We start from the raw sequence: 13,406 nt of genomic DNA on the forward strand, positions 1-13,406 counted from the left end.
CCAGAACCCTTCCTAGAGCTGGCCGTCCGGCCAAACTGAGCTATCGGGGGAGAAGAGCCTTGGTGAGAGAGGTAAAGAAGAACCCAAAGATCACTGTGGCTGAGCTCCAGAGATGCAGTCAGGAGATGGGAGAAAGTTGTAGAAAGTCAACCATCACTGCAGCCCTCTACCAGTCGGGGCTTTATGGCAGAGTGGCCCGACGGAAGCCTCTCCTCAGTGTAAGACACATGAAAGCCCGCATGGAGTTTGCTAAAAAACACCTGAAGGACTCCAAGATGGTGAGAAATAAGATTCTCTGGTCTGATGAGACCAAAATAGAACTTTTTGGCCTTAATTCTAAGCGGTATGTGTGGAGAAAACCAGGCACTGCTCATCACCTGTCCAATACAGTCCCAACAGTGAAGCATGGTGGTGGCAGCATCATGCTGTGGGGGTGTTTTTCAGCTGCAGAGACAGGACGACTGGTTGCAATCGAGGGAAAGATGAATGCGGCCAAGTACAGGGATATCCTGGACAAAAACCTTCTCCAGAGTGCTCTGGACCTCAGACTGGGCCGAAGGTTTACCTTCCAACAAGACAATGACCCTAAGCACACAGCTAAAATAACGAAGGAGTGGCTTCACAACAACTCCGTGACTGTTCTTGAATGGCCCAGCAAGAGCCCTGACTTAAACCCAATTGAGCATCTCTGGAGAGACCTAAAAATGGCTGTCCACCAACGTTTACCATCCAACCTGACAGAACTGGAGAGGATCTGCAAGGAGGAATGGCAGAGGATCCCCAAATCCAGGTGTGAAAGACTTGTTGCATCTTTCCCAAAAAGACTCCTGGCTGTATTAGATCAAAAGGGGGCTTCTACTAAATACTGAGCAAAGGGTCTGAATACTTAGGAGGACCATGTGATATTTCAGTTTTTCTTTTTTAATAAATCTGCAACAATGTCAACAATTCTGTGTTTTTCTGTCAGTATGGGGTGCTATGTGTACATTAATGAGGAAGAAGAATGAACCTAAATGATTTTAGCAAATGGCTGCAATATAACAAAGAGTGAAAAATTTACGGGGGTCTGAATACTTTCCGTACCCACTGTACATCTAAGAGTCTTTTGAAAGCCACCATACTACCTGCAGAAACCACCTCTTGTGGTAGAGAATTCCACAATCTTGTAGCCCTAACAGTAAAGAACCCCCCACGTTGCCTGAGGTTAAAACGCTTCTCCTCTAATTGCATTGTATGCCCTCGAGTCCTCATGCAATCCCTTCGACTGAACAGCTTTTTTTCTAAGCTGAGATCCCCATTGAGATATTTAAAAATTGCTATCATGTCCCCCCTCAGGCGTCTCTTCTCCAGGGAGAATAAATCAAGCGTTTGCAGACGCTCTTCATAATTAAGGTCCTTCAATCCCCAAATTAGTTTAGTTGCCCTTCTCTGGACTCTCTCCAGCTCCAACACATACCTCCTGAGGACTGGCGACCAGAACTTGACAGAATACTTCAGATGCGGTCGGACCAGAGTTTTATAAAGTGGAAGGATTATAGACTTATCTCTGGAATACATCCCTTTCTTTATGCATGCTAATATTCTGTTGGCTTTGGCAGCTGCCGCTTGACATTGCATGCTATTGCCTAGTCTATCATCAACCAAGACTCCCAGATCTTTCTCCATTTTTGATTCCCCCAAGGGTTCCCCCCCTAACATGTATTGTGCTTTTATGTTTCTAGTCCCCAAGTGCAAAACCTTACACTTCTCCACTTTAAACCTCATTTGCCAAGTCGTTGCCCACTCCGTTATTTTGTCCAGGTCATCCTGTAGGATATCTGCTTCATGCTGTGCAGTTATTGCCCTGCCCAATTTTGTGTCATCTGCAAAAACTGATATTGAATTACTGATCCCGCCCTCAATGCTGTTTATGAATAAATTGAACAAGGTTGGTCCCAGGACTGAGCCTTGGGGCACCCCGCTTGCCACCTCAGACCAGTCTGAGTATGCGCTGTTTATCACCACCCTTTGGACACGCCCTTTTAGCCAGTTCCATATCCAAGAGCAAACCCTGCTGTCGATACCTGCAGACCTTATTTTATAAATTAAGTGCTTATGGGGAACTGTATCAAACGCCTTAGCGAAATCTAAGTACACCACATCCACTGGTCTGCCCCTATCTAGCTCACAGCTCACCTCCTCGTAGAATGTTAAGAGATTGGTTTGACAAGAACGCCCATGTGCTTTCAAGATATGCACCAAAACCTCCTAAACGAATGGAAGTCTATGGCAAAGCGCAGGTAACCCACACAAAAACCATGGTTACACCGGGCTGCACCCACACTAGGGGGAAACCACAGCAAAGCAATATGAAAGGGGCCTTAGTATGTGTAGAGTAGCGCTTGTGTGTGTGTGGTTCTGACTTGCTGTGGTGCTATCTGTGTCACTCACATCCAGCTGTTATATGGAATTTAAAAAATTCACACTTATTGGTTGGCACAAGCAACATAGAGCATCTTTTTGATTACAGACAAGGCTGCTAAAATGGACGGATTTCTCTTTCCTACTATTTAGGTTTGTGAGTGTTTGTATTCCATTATATTAAACAAGTGCCTAAATACTTCACAGGGCCAGTGCATTTTATTTTGTTTTACGTTCATGTCACTTTGGTTTCATTTTGTATATATATAAATGCTCACCTGTCCATCTGTTCCTATCGAGCCACTGCAATCAGTCAGGAGTTCAGACATATCGTAGTAGCTGTTGAATTCCCACAAACAGGCCTCTAGGTTGAGATTACGGTAGAAACGCAATGTCCTGGATGACCTCAGAGCTGCACTGTACTGGTATGGGGATGTTTCACCTATCACTTCATCATTCTTGGTGTTGTCTGTGATGAAACCATGCTTGGTTGGAATCTCATTGTAGTCAAGGAGGTTAGAACACTTGTGGTTGCCAACTCGAGTGCCATCTGGACTGAGTGTGAGTTCAAAGTTGGACATATGTCTGGTTGATATAACAGGAAGCATACCTGGAATGCAAGATCATGTTTATTTTAATAATATTCACTTTACTATAGCATAAGGCATTTAATTCATCCCCATACATGTATAGTGATTTTGCATCCACATTGTAGTATTTATTATTACCAGAGGTCATGAGAACTCTTACCATCCATATGTGGCATGGTCACTGTCAGCTTTATCAAATTGGGATAGTCAGGCTCCTCCGGACCCGTATAACGGATTTTTGCAGAAAAAGGCTCAGCACCGACTGTCCCTGGAACCCGTGGCTGACACAATCCTGAAAAAAAAAAATGCAATAATATTGTAACAATATACTTTAAATAGAACATTATACTATAAATAAATGTTCTCCTAAATAAAATATTTAAGGAAAACTCAAACTATTTGAGCTATGTAATATTTTTTTAAACCTTTGCTCTTTTACTTTTAATTGTGTTATCATGGCTGGAAATCCACAAATAAACAAAACCAACTTCTCTTTCACAATACTTTGAGTCACTGACTTTAAAAAAAGCATGCAGCAAATCAAGTCAGAGTGACGTTATAACATTTTATCTGCATAATTGTTTTGGGACAGAGAGTCAACAATTATTGAAGCCATTATATTAATATAGCAGTTTATGAATATTATATTTAGAAAAGGGAGTCAGCAATAGTAGCTTTTAAATTTACGTACTGATTTCCTTTAAGGGCCCAGTCACACCTGGCATTTTTGATACATAATAAAATGGTTTTATATCTGGTTTATCCCTATGAAAATAAGAACTTGCTAATATTCGCACTAAGGATGCAGCAAGTAGGATTTTTTAAAATTAAAAGTGGTACCACACAAAAGTCAAATGGATTTATTAGCAAATACAGTATAATGGACAAAATAATATATATATATATATATATATATATATATATGTAATATATATATATATATATTAATTGTTTTATTACCAGTTGAAACGGACACTAGATCCATTATTTCTCCACTTGCTTTATCAGAACAAGCTATCCAGTCTCAGTCTTAGCTGTTAAACAGTCAAGCTGTCAATCAACTAGCAGAGGGCATTAAGGCTCGGTTCACATTTATGCGATGCGGGAAGGCTGCGAATTCGCAGCCTGTTCCCGCATCGCACACGCACCCCCGGCAGTTCACACTGCCATATGCGATATGCTGGGGGTGTCAATGTAATCTTAACGACACCCCCAGTTTGATCGCATATCGCAGTGCGATCGTGCAGTTCGCACAGGAGCGGATCGCACAAGTGTGAACCGCTGTGCGATCCGATCCTGATGCGGCTGCAAAAATGCCTCCTGTGCGTGTTTGCTCCGGGTGCGATGCGAATTTAGCCATACAAACTGTATGGCTAAACTCGCACCGCACAGCTGATCGCATGTAATGTCGGAGCAGTGCGCTCCGACATTACATGCGAACCCGGCACTCGCAGAAGTGTGAACCGGGGCTTACTGTAGTGGACAGGAAAAAGCAGAACTGCACGTAGTTCACACAACAGGGTGAGCTTAGGGAGCTGGTGACCACCCTATGAAAACCTAATAGTGCAGCTAAAATAAAAAACAGAACAATCAGCATAAGAGACATAATTGCCAGTCAGTAGTATGTGTCCCTTGTACTGATGCCTCTTTGTTTAGTTGAAATCCTCCTCCATCCAGGCCAACACCACCCTCAACCCATAATATTCTGGTGTGGAGGCGATTAATAAAACGAATTGGCTGTTATGGGCTTTTTTCAAAAGAGCCCAACTATGTCTCCATTTCTGTCCAGCTGCTCCATTTATAGGAGCCGTACTACAGCTTCTATAAATGAAACAGGATCTATAAATTGAGGATAAATGAATGATTATTAGGTTCACCCTCTCCATTCACAGATCACGCTTCATTCAAGGAAACTGTAGTATGCTTCTAAGAATGGCAGCTGGATGGAAAGGGCAAGCATAGTTGGTCTCTACTGATGAGTGCCTGTGAAAGCCCCTTAGTTGTATTAAAGCAGAACTATAGGCAAAGCTGTTTGTTTTTTTTTTCATTTTGGATAGAGTAAAGGAAGGGTTATAACCCGTCAGATTTTTTTTCACCATCTGTATCCCATTGCAGAGATTTCCCTTCACTTCCTGTCCCATAGCCAAACAGGAAGTGAAAGGAAATCCTTGCAAATAAAGGGATTTCTTTGGGGACCGCCAGATCACCAGAACTAGCATCCCCATTGGAAGATTTCCCCTCTATTACTCTATTACTCTTCTGGGGACAACCCAACATTTGGGGTTTTCTTTTATTTTCACTTTCAATGATAATAGTAAACAGGACAAATAGAGAGGGTAAATTTGCTTAAGGGGGCCCCCACAGCAAGCAATAAAATCCATTTGGAGTTCTAATCCATCTCCGCTTTATCCAAAACTAAAAAAAAAAAAAAGATTTGCCTTTAGTTATACTTTAATTGGCAACACACCGGAAGATTACTGTCCATGAACATAGATGGAGGGGAATTTCAGCTAAAAGAAAAGGCATCCACACAAGGAACACATCTTACTTACTGTAAATAATATCCCTTGAGTTTATATTGCAAGTTTTTTTTTTATTTTTTATTTTGGCTGCACTTAGACTTTAAATGAGGCCTCAAAGATAGCGCTTTGAGAGACATCCAATAATTTAAAATTTCTAGTAGGCAGCACTGCTGTAGTTTTCAAGGACCACTCAAAGCTGCAAAAATGCCATCACTATGTTTCATCCCCACAGTGCTGAGAATCACAATTAAAAATGATAAAATCTATTTTTGTCTAAATAACCTATTTTAAGCTGTAAAGTAATGGTCATGTGTTTTATTCAGGCCTTTCCTCAGCCAAGAATACATTTCCCTATGTGCAGATTGCAAGCTCAGTTGCTTAAAAGTGCAAATAGCTGTTTGTGTTCTGAACTGTTTTATCGAAGTATTGATCCTTGGCCTGACTGTTTTTTTTTATAGAGTCTTATAGAGACAATGCTATGCGGCACATGGTACACTGATAGAGTTGCAGGGACACTGCTGTGAAGGGTCCATGTTTGTGCAGCTTTCATAATCTGTTTTGTAATATTCTTCAATGTATGCATGATTTTTACCATTCTGAAACTGTTTTGCATTCTTGTTCCTAACTTGGCTCCTGTTTATTAAACTGCAAGTTATAGGTAATAATTTGTCTGATCATTCAGACAGTTACTTATTCTGTTAAAACTGACAAGGGGAGGATTGTTTTTTTTTTTTTCTAAACAAAAGTAAAGTTACATTTTAATTGTCTAACTCTTAGTGCTGGTTCACACTGCCGCTACCACTAAAGTAGCGTCGCTTCCAGCGCGACTTTGACGCGATTTTGACGCGACTTTGGCGCGACTTTGACGCGACTTTGGCGCGACTTAGCGCGACTTTGACGCGACCTAATCGCGAGGCAACTTTTTATTTGGCCAATCACAATCTGATGTCTTGTGACCTAATTTCCTTTTCCTGTGTTTTTTTTTTACATATTTCCTTTTTCCCATGTGTGCAGTGTTGTGTGTCTCACATAGCTTTGTTTGTCTGTCCAGAAACGTAAAAAAAAAAAAAAGAGCTTTTTTCCTATAATTTTTAAGAAGCACATGCCTCCAAAGACACCCAAAAAATGCCCGTAAAATGTCTGCAAGAAAAAAAGCCAGCCGCAGAGAAGCCGTATTCCTGAAAATATAGTAAAAATGCTGTTTTTTAGGGGTTCTGGACATGCTACAGAGCTGAAAATTGACAGGTACACTTTTTAGACCCCCCAGACACTAAATAAAAAAAATGACATGCCTGCCTAAAAAAATGCCCGCTAAATGCCTGCAAGAAAAAAAGACAGCTGGTAAGACACTACAAAAAATTATAAGAAAAATGATTTTTTTTTAGGGGTTCTGGACATGCTACATAGCTGAAACTTGACAGGGACACTTTTTTGACCCCCCAGACACTAAATCCAGAAAATGACATGCCTGCCTAAAAAAATGCCCGCTAAATGTCTGCAAGAAAAAAAGCCAGCCGCAGAGAAGCCGTATTCCTGAAAATATAGTAAAAATGCTGTTTTTTAGGGGTTCTGGACATGCTACAGAGCTGAAAATTGACAGGTACACTTTTTAGACCCCCCAGACACTAAATAAAAAAAATGACATGCCTGCCTAAAAAAATGCCCGCTAAATGCCTGCAAGAAAAAAAGACAGCTGGTAAGACACTACAAAAAATTAAAAGAAAAATGATTTTTTTTAGGGGTTCTGGACATGCTACAGAGCTGAAACTTGACAGGGACACTTTGTAGACCCCCCAGAAACGAAATCCAAAAAATGACATGCCTGCCTAAAAAAATGACCGCTGATGAATGCCTGCAAGTATAAAAGACAACTGGTAAAGACACTACAAAAAATTAAAAGAAAAATGTTTTTTTTTAGGGGTTCTGGACATGCTACAGAGCTGAAACTTGACAGGGACACTTTTTAGACCCCCCAGAAACGAAATCCAAAAAATGACATGCCTGCCTAAAAAAATGCCCGCTAAATGCCTGCAAGAAAAAAAGCCAGCCGCAGAGAAGCCGTATTCCTGAAAATATAGTAAAAATGCTGTTTTTTAGGGGTTCTGGACATGCTACAGAGCTGAAACTTGACAGGGACACTTTTTAGACCCCCCAGAAACGAAATCCCAAAAATGACATGCCTGCTTAAAAAAATGCCCGCTAAATGCCTGCAAGAAAAAAAGACAGCTGGTAAGACACTACAAAAAATTAAAAGAAAAATGATTTTTTTTAGGGGTTCTGGACATGCTACAGAGCTGAAACTTGACAGGGACACTTTGTAGACCCCCCAGAAACGAAATCCAAAAAATGACATGCCTGCCTAAAAAAATGACCGCTGATGAATGCCTGCAAGTATAAAAGACAGCTGGTAAAGACACTACAAAAAATGACCGCTAATGCCTGCAAGAAAATTATGCTCTTTTCTTGTTCACTGCCATTTTTTAGCAAAGTCGGATGACAAGTCGGATTACAGGTCGCTTCAATTAAGATAAGGAGGCGACTCCCATTGAAGTATATGGGACAGGTCGGATCACTGGTCGCCTGAAAGTAGTACAGGACCCTTTTCTGAAGTCGGAGCGACCTTAATAGCGGCAATTAAGACGGCACTGATTCATTTACATTGGTTTGGTCATGTCAAGCGACCTGGGGCGACCTGGGGCGACACAAGTCGCCTCGTGAGTCGCCCTAGTGTGAATGGGGGCTCACAAATTAATATTTTTGATTACAAAAAGCAACAGAGTAATTCATACTTTTCCCATATACTTAAAGAGGAGCTCCAGGCTCCTTCAGAAAAATTACAATACGGCAGCTAATACAAAACAAGGAAAATGCATCGCTCAGAACAGGGGAGCCATGGTATGTGGATGGAAGCTGTGTTCCGGGTGCTCAAGCTGAGATGTCCTCTCAAACACCATAAGACAAATAGTCAGAAAGAAAAGGACAGTCGACAACTCTGTACTCTTTCGAATTCTTTTATGGCACATCCCAGTGAATAAAAAAGTAGTGGCTAACGCGTTTCGACGATAAGCCTTGGTCACAGCTAATACTGTAGCTTTTGACTTTTAATATTAGGGCACTTACCTGTCCAGGAATCCAGTGGTGTCCTCACCCAAGCTGATTTTTCACTTGGCTATTGGGTGCTCGTGCAGCCATCTTGACTAAGGGAAACCGGCAGTGAAGCCTTGCGGCTTCGCAGCCGGTTTCCTATTGTGCGTATGTGAAGCACACTGTGCTTTGCAAATTGGCCGGCTGTGGCGAGCTGAGCTGAAAGTGGGAGAGGATACCTGTCCAAACCAGGTACCTGCTCCCCCCCTCACAAAAGGTGCCAAATGTATCAGTGGAGGGGGCAGGAGGCAGACAAACCGAGCCTCTCCTTTGTATGTACCATAACATTTTACAGAAGTTACTATGATATTGTGCAAAACTAACCTTCTTCTCTGCTGACAGTCAATATAGGACTCATCAGCTCTAAGCCAGAATCCCCATTGGCGGTGACTGCCCTGGCCGCACACTGTACCCTGGATCCAGCATGAAAATAGATGGAGTCTAATGTGATTGACTTTGTATCAGTGAAAAATGTATTGGAATCCACCTCTCGCATTGGACTGGTCACCCCATCGCTGCCACTTGGAGCACTGACCAACCAGCGGTACTGAGTGAGTGTGTCATTGATATTCTCAGCAGCACAGATGGAACCGGTCTTGTCAAATTCTGAATATTTAGGATTGCATGCCTGAAAAAGATTTAAAAAACAAAAATACTGTACATAAAGTGTGAAGTTTGAACAGCAATGATTCATGCTCAAAGCATACAATTACAATGGCCATGATTTTAAATGTTTAATACAGAACCTAATTTAAAGTGTAAACTGTTAAGCATTTTAATGCCAATAATAGTAAGTACAATTGTTTCTCTAAAGAGATTTGCACATGTCTTTCATTAAATGACAGCGCAGAAGGTGAAAAGGGAGATCAAAGTTCTCAGACACTATTACTGCAGACAGGCAATAGGCTCAATTCACAAAGCTAACACATCAAGATATTATTCCTTGTTTTCAAAAAAGTGATACTGTAGATATTTTTAACTGAATCAAATAAGGTTTGAAGAAGTTGGCCATACACCTGTGGGATGAACAGTAAAATCTAACAGATTCCTGCATCCACACTATACATTGGAGATGGATGGTTGTCTATTTTATACTGACAGTCAGACTGCTTTTTCATTTTTCACTAGAAGGATGTTGGGCTGAAGGGAGCTGACAGGGACACGCACTAAATAATTCTCGGCTGTTTCTTAAGGCCAATATTTGCAGTATATGACCAGCTTTAAACAGATTGCTGAAAATTAAAGATACGTATGCACAGGGCCGGTGCTAGAATATTTTGCGCCCTAGGCAAGACCAGCTACTTGCACCCCCCCCCTAAAAAACTGTACACATTGCCCCCCTTCCTGCACATAATGCCCCCCCTTTAACCCTACACTCCCTTCCTGAACACACTGCCCCCCCTTCCTGCACACAGTGCCCCCCCTTTAACGCAACACCCTCTTCCTGCATACACTCCTGTATACTCTGCTCTCTGTAATCCTACACCCCTCTTCCTCTACCCACTGCTCTCCTTTAACCCTACACCTCCCTTCCTGAACACACTGCCCCCCCTTCCTGCACAAAGTGCCCCCCCTTTAATGCTACACCCTCTCTCTGCACACGTTGCCCTCCTTTAATGCTTTACCCCCTTTAACCCTACACCCCCCTTCCTCTACACACTGTCCCCCTTTAACCCTACACAACCCTTCCTGTACACACTGCCCCCCTCTCTAGAGGTGACATCCACTGGGGATGAGGAGGTGACAGGAGAGGAATGTAGCACTGGCCATGGCTGCGCCCTAGGTAGCAGTGCGCCCTATGCAGCTGCCTAGTTCTCCTAGTGGTAGCACCGGCCCTGCATATGCATATGAACTAAATTGGCAGATACTCACCTCTGTGATCCAACATCAACAATATCCCTTACTGGCATTAACATCTTCTACTTGGCTTCTTCTACAAGCTGAAGCTTTGGCCATCTTGATTGGCCAGATGGGATGACATAACTCCCATGCATACGCAGGAGTTTCTTCAGCCAGGCACGCAGGCACTGTGCTGGGAATGAACCCTGGACTGTGTATGCTCAGTTCAGTGTACATTGTAAAGAAGACCGCAAGTATGCTATTATTTTATTACATAAGAGACTTCTATTCTGCAATAGAAAGGCTGCCTGCATGCAATTTTTTGTTTGTGTTGCTTTGACATTTTGTAAATTGAGCTTACACCTTTATTATTATTTTGCCATTGTTTAAAGTAATATTTAAAACTTACCGTCACACACACTACAGGGTATCCAGTTGGAGGCTGTGGGCTTTCCTTAGCTTTTGAAGTATCATCATATAACAAAAGTGAGACAACTTGGGGTACTGCTGGAAAGGTGACATCTGCAACGCTGTCCATTTCTTCAATGTACACAATAGCTTTGTTCATCTGAAAATATAAGTTTTATGTTGTATATGACTATGGTACAGTATTACTACAGTAATCAGAAGAATCTCATGCATAGATGCCATCAGTATGTGGCTCCTTGTTCTTCCATCACAGATAAGTTGTACTTATTGAACATTTCAATCACTACAACTTATCTGTAATGGAAGAACAAGGAGCCACATACTGATGGCACCTATGCTTGAGATTCTTACAGACTAGCATGTTACACTATTTGCAAACAAATCTAAAAATTATAAAATGTTAATTTTATAAAATATGCCATATATATATATTTTATACATACAAGCTTTTTATGCTGTTTTGGAACTAGACACATTAATAAAAAACAACCAAAATGAGTAAAGTTGATAAGTTTTATATCTGTGGTCTAGGAATCTCTTGCAACTTGGTACAGTATACATTATATACTGAAAAAACTAGAAACGGGAGTGCGCATGCCAACGCACCAATGACCAATAAGGGAGACAAAAAAAATCAACCTTTGCTGATTATAAAGTATATCATGAAAAAAGCAAATGCGTATATATCTATATGTGTGTACTTATAGGATGGAAAGCATATTAATTCTGTAGGAGAGCAGAAAGTAGAAAGATATGCAAGTAGTGCTAATCTGCTAGTCTTTTTTAGCCTGTCCCTATAATATAGGAGTATCAGATAGATGGTCACTATCTACAAGGAAGCCTCTCTCTCTTAAACAATTTGACTGGCTAATTACCACGGTATGGTGTCATGCACCTAAGCCAATTGTTGGTCTCAGTAAAAACCTGGCCTTATGGCACTTTTCCACTGCAAGTACCGGCTCGTACCGGCTCGGCTCTACTCGGCCCTGCTTGGCCCGGTTTGCTTTTCCACTGCTGGTACCGCATGGTATAGTGTCGGAACGGTTCGGTATAGGTTTGCTTTTCCACTAAAGTAGTACTAAAGTTAAGTGGGTGGGATAACAACGGGGTGGGTGGGATTCTGTGACCAATCAGTGGCTAGTAGTGACTGCATGCAAAGGATTGTGGGATATGGTACCAGTTTGGTACCTGTTGGAACCACAATCGAGTAGGTACTGTTTTTTCAGAGCCGTACCGTACCGTACCATTCGGTTCCATGCAGTGGAAAAGGAAACCTATACCGTACCGTACCAAACCGTTCCGACCCTATACCATGCGGTACCAGCAGTGGAAAAGCACAAAAGCGTGCCGAACCGGTACGGTTCCATGCAGTGGAAAAGCGCCTTTAGTGTGCCCTGAGGACCAGGGTTGAGGACCACTGCCCTAAATGACCAGGCCATTTTTTGCGATTCGGCACTGCAGTAATTTAACGGACAATTGCGTGGTCATGGGACACTGTATCCAAATAAAATTAATGTCCATTTTTTCCCACAAATAGCGCTTTCTTTTGGTGGTATTTGATCACCTCTGAGATTTTTTTTTTTTGCACTATAAACAAAAAAAGAGCGACAATTTTGAAATAAAAACAATATTTTTTACTTTCTGCTATAAAACATTCCCAATAAAAAAATGAGAAAATCAATTTTTTTCATCATTTTAGGCCAATTTGTATCCTATATTGAAGTGTTTTTAAACACCCCCTATTTATGGTTGTATTTTATGCAATTTGTGAGTTACATCATAAGTGACTTTTTGCGCTACTATTATTTTTCATTCATGTTTTTCCAATTTGTATTCTGCCACATCATTTTGGTAAAACAAATTCCAATAAGTGTATATTGATTGGTTTGCGCAAAAGTTATCACACCTACAAACTAGGGGAAAGATTTATGTCATTTTTGTTTCATTTTCTTTTTTTTTACTAGTAATGGTGGAGATCAGTGATTTTAGCTGGACTGCGACATTGCGGCGGACAGATCGGACACCTTACTGACTTTTTGGACACTTTTGGGGGGAACCAGTGACATTACTACAGTAATCAGTGCTAAAAATATGCACTGTAACTGTACTATGTAAAATAAATAAGGCAGATTGTCGTTCTGTCAGCGTGGAAGGCAGGAGCAGGTAAAGCAGGAATATGGATCCTTGCCTTCCTCTAGTCAAAGCATCTCCCCCACAGTGAGCAAGCACCAGCTATGCACACAGTGAACCTTTTGATAGCCCCTGATGTTAACTATTTCCCAGCCAGTGTCATTAGTACAATGACAAAGCATACGTTTTAGCACTGATCACTGTATTTGTGTCTATGGTCCCCTAAAAGTGTCAAAAGTGTGAGTTAGGTGTACTGTTTGTCCGCTGCAATATTGCAGTCCTGCAATTGCTGCCTTTACTAGTAAAACATTTTTTAAAAAATATTCCATAGTTTGTAGATGCTATACCTTTT

General features: G+C 41.4%; 1 protein-coding gene across 1 annotated transcript in view; it reads right to left on the reverse strand.

Annotated features, from left to right (window-relative positions):
• FREM3 (FRAS1 related extracellular matrix 3) overlaps positions 1–13,406 on the reverse strand; it is a 109,028-nt gene that overhangs the window by 23,148 nt on the left and 72,474 nt on the right. Inside the window, exons 13-16 of the mRNA XM_082269201.1 lie at positions 10,905–11,063; positions 8,981–9,284; positions 3,151–3,282; positions 2,679–3,010 (exon numbers count right to left, since the gene is read on the reverse strand). Of these exons, the coding sequence (XP_082125327.1) occupies positions 2,679–3,010; positions 3,151–3,282; positions 8,981–9,284; positions 10,905–11,063 (927 nt within the window). The remainder of the gene's footprint in view (positions 1–2,678; positions 3,011–3,150; positions 3,283–8,980; positions 9,285–10,904; positions 11,064–13,406) is intronic.

This window comes from Pelophylax lessonae (assembly GCF_965119305.1).
Source record: "Pelophylax lessonae genome assembly, chromosome: 1".
Classification (NCBI taxonomy): Eukaryota; Metazoa; Chordata; class Amphibia; order Anura; family Ranidae; genus Pelophylax; species Pelophylax lessonae.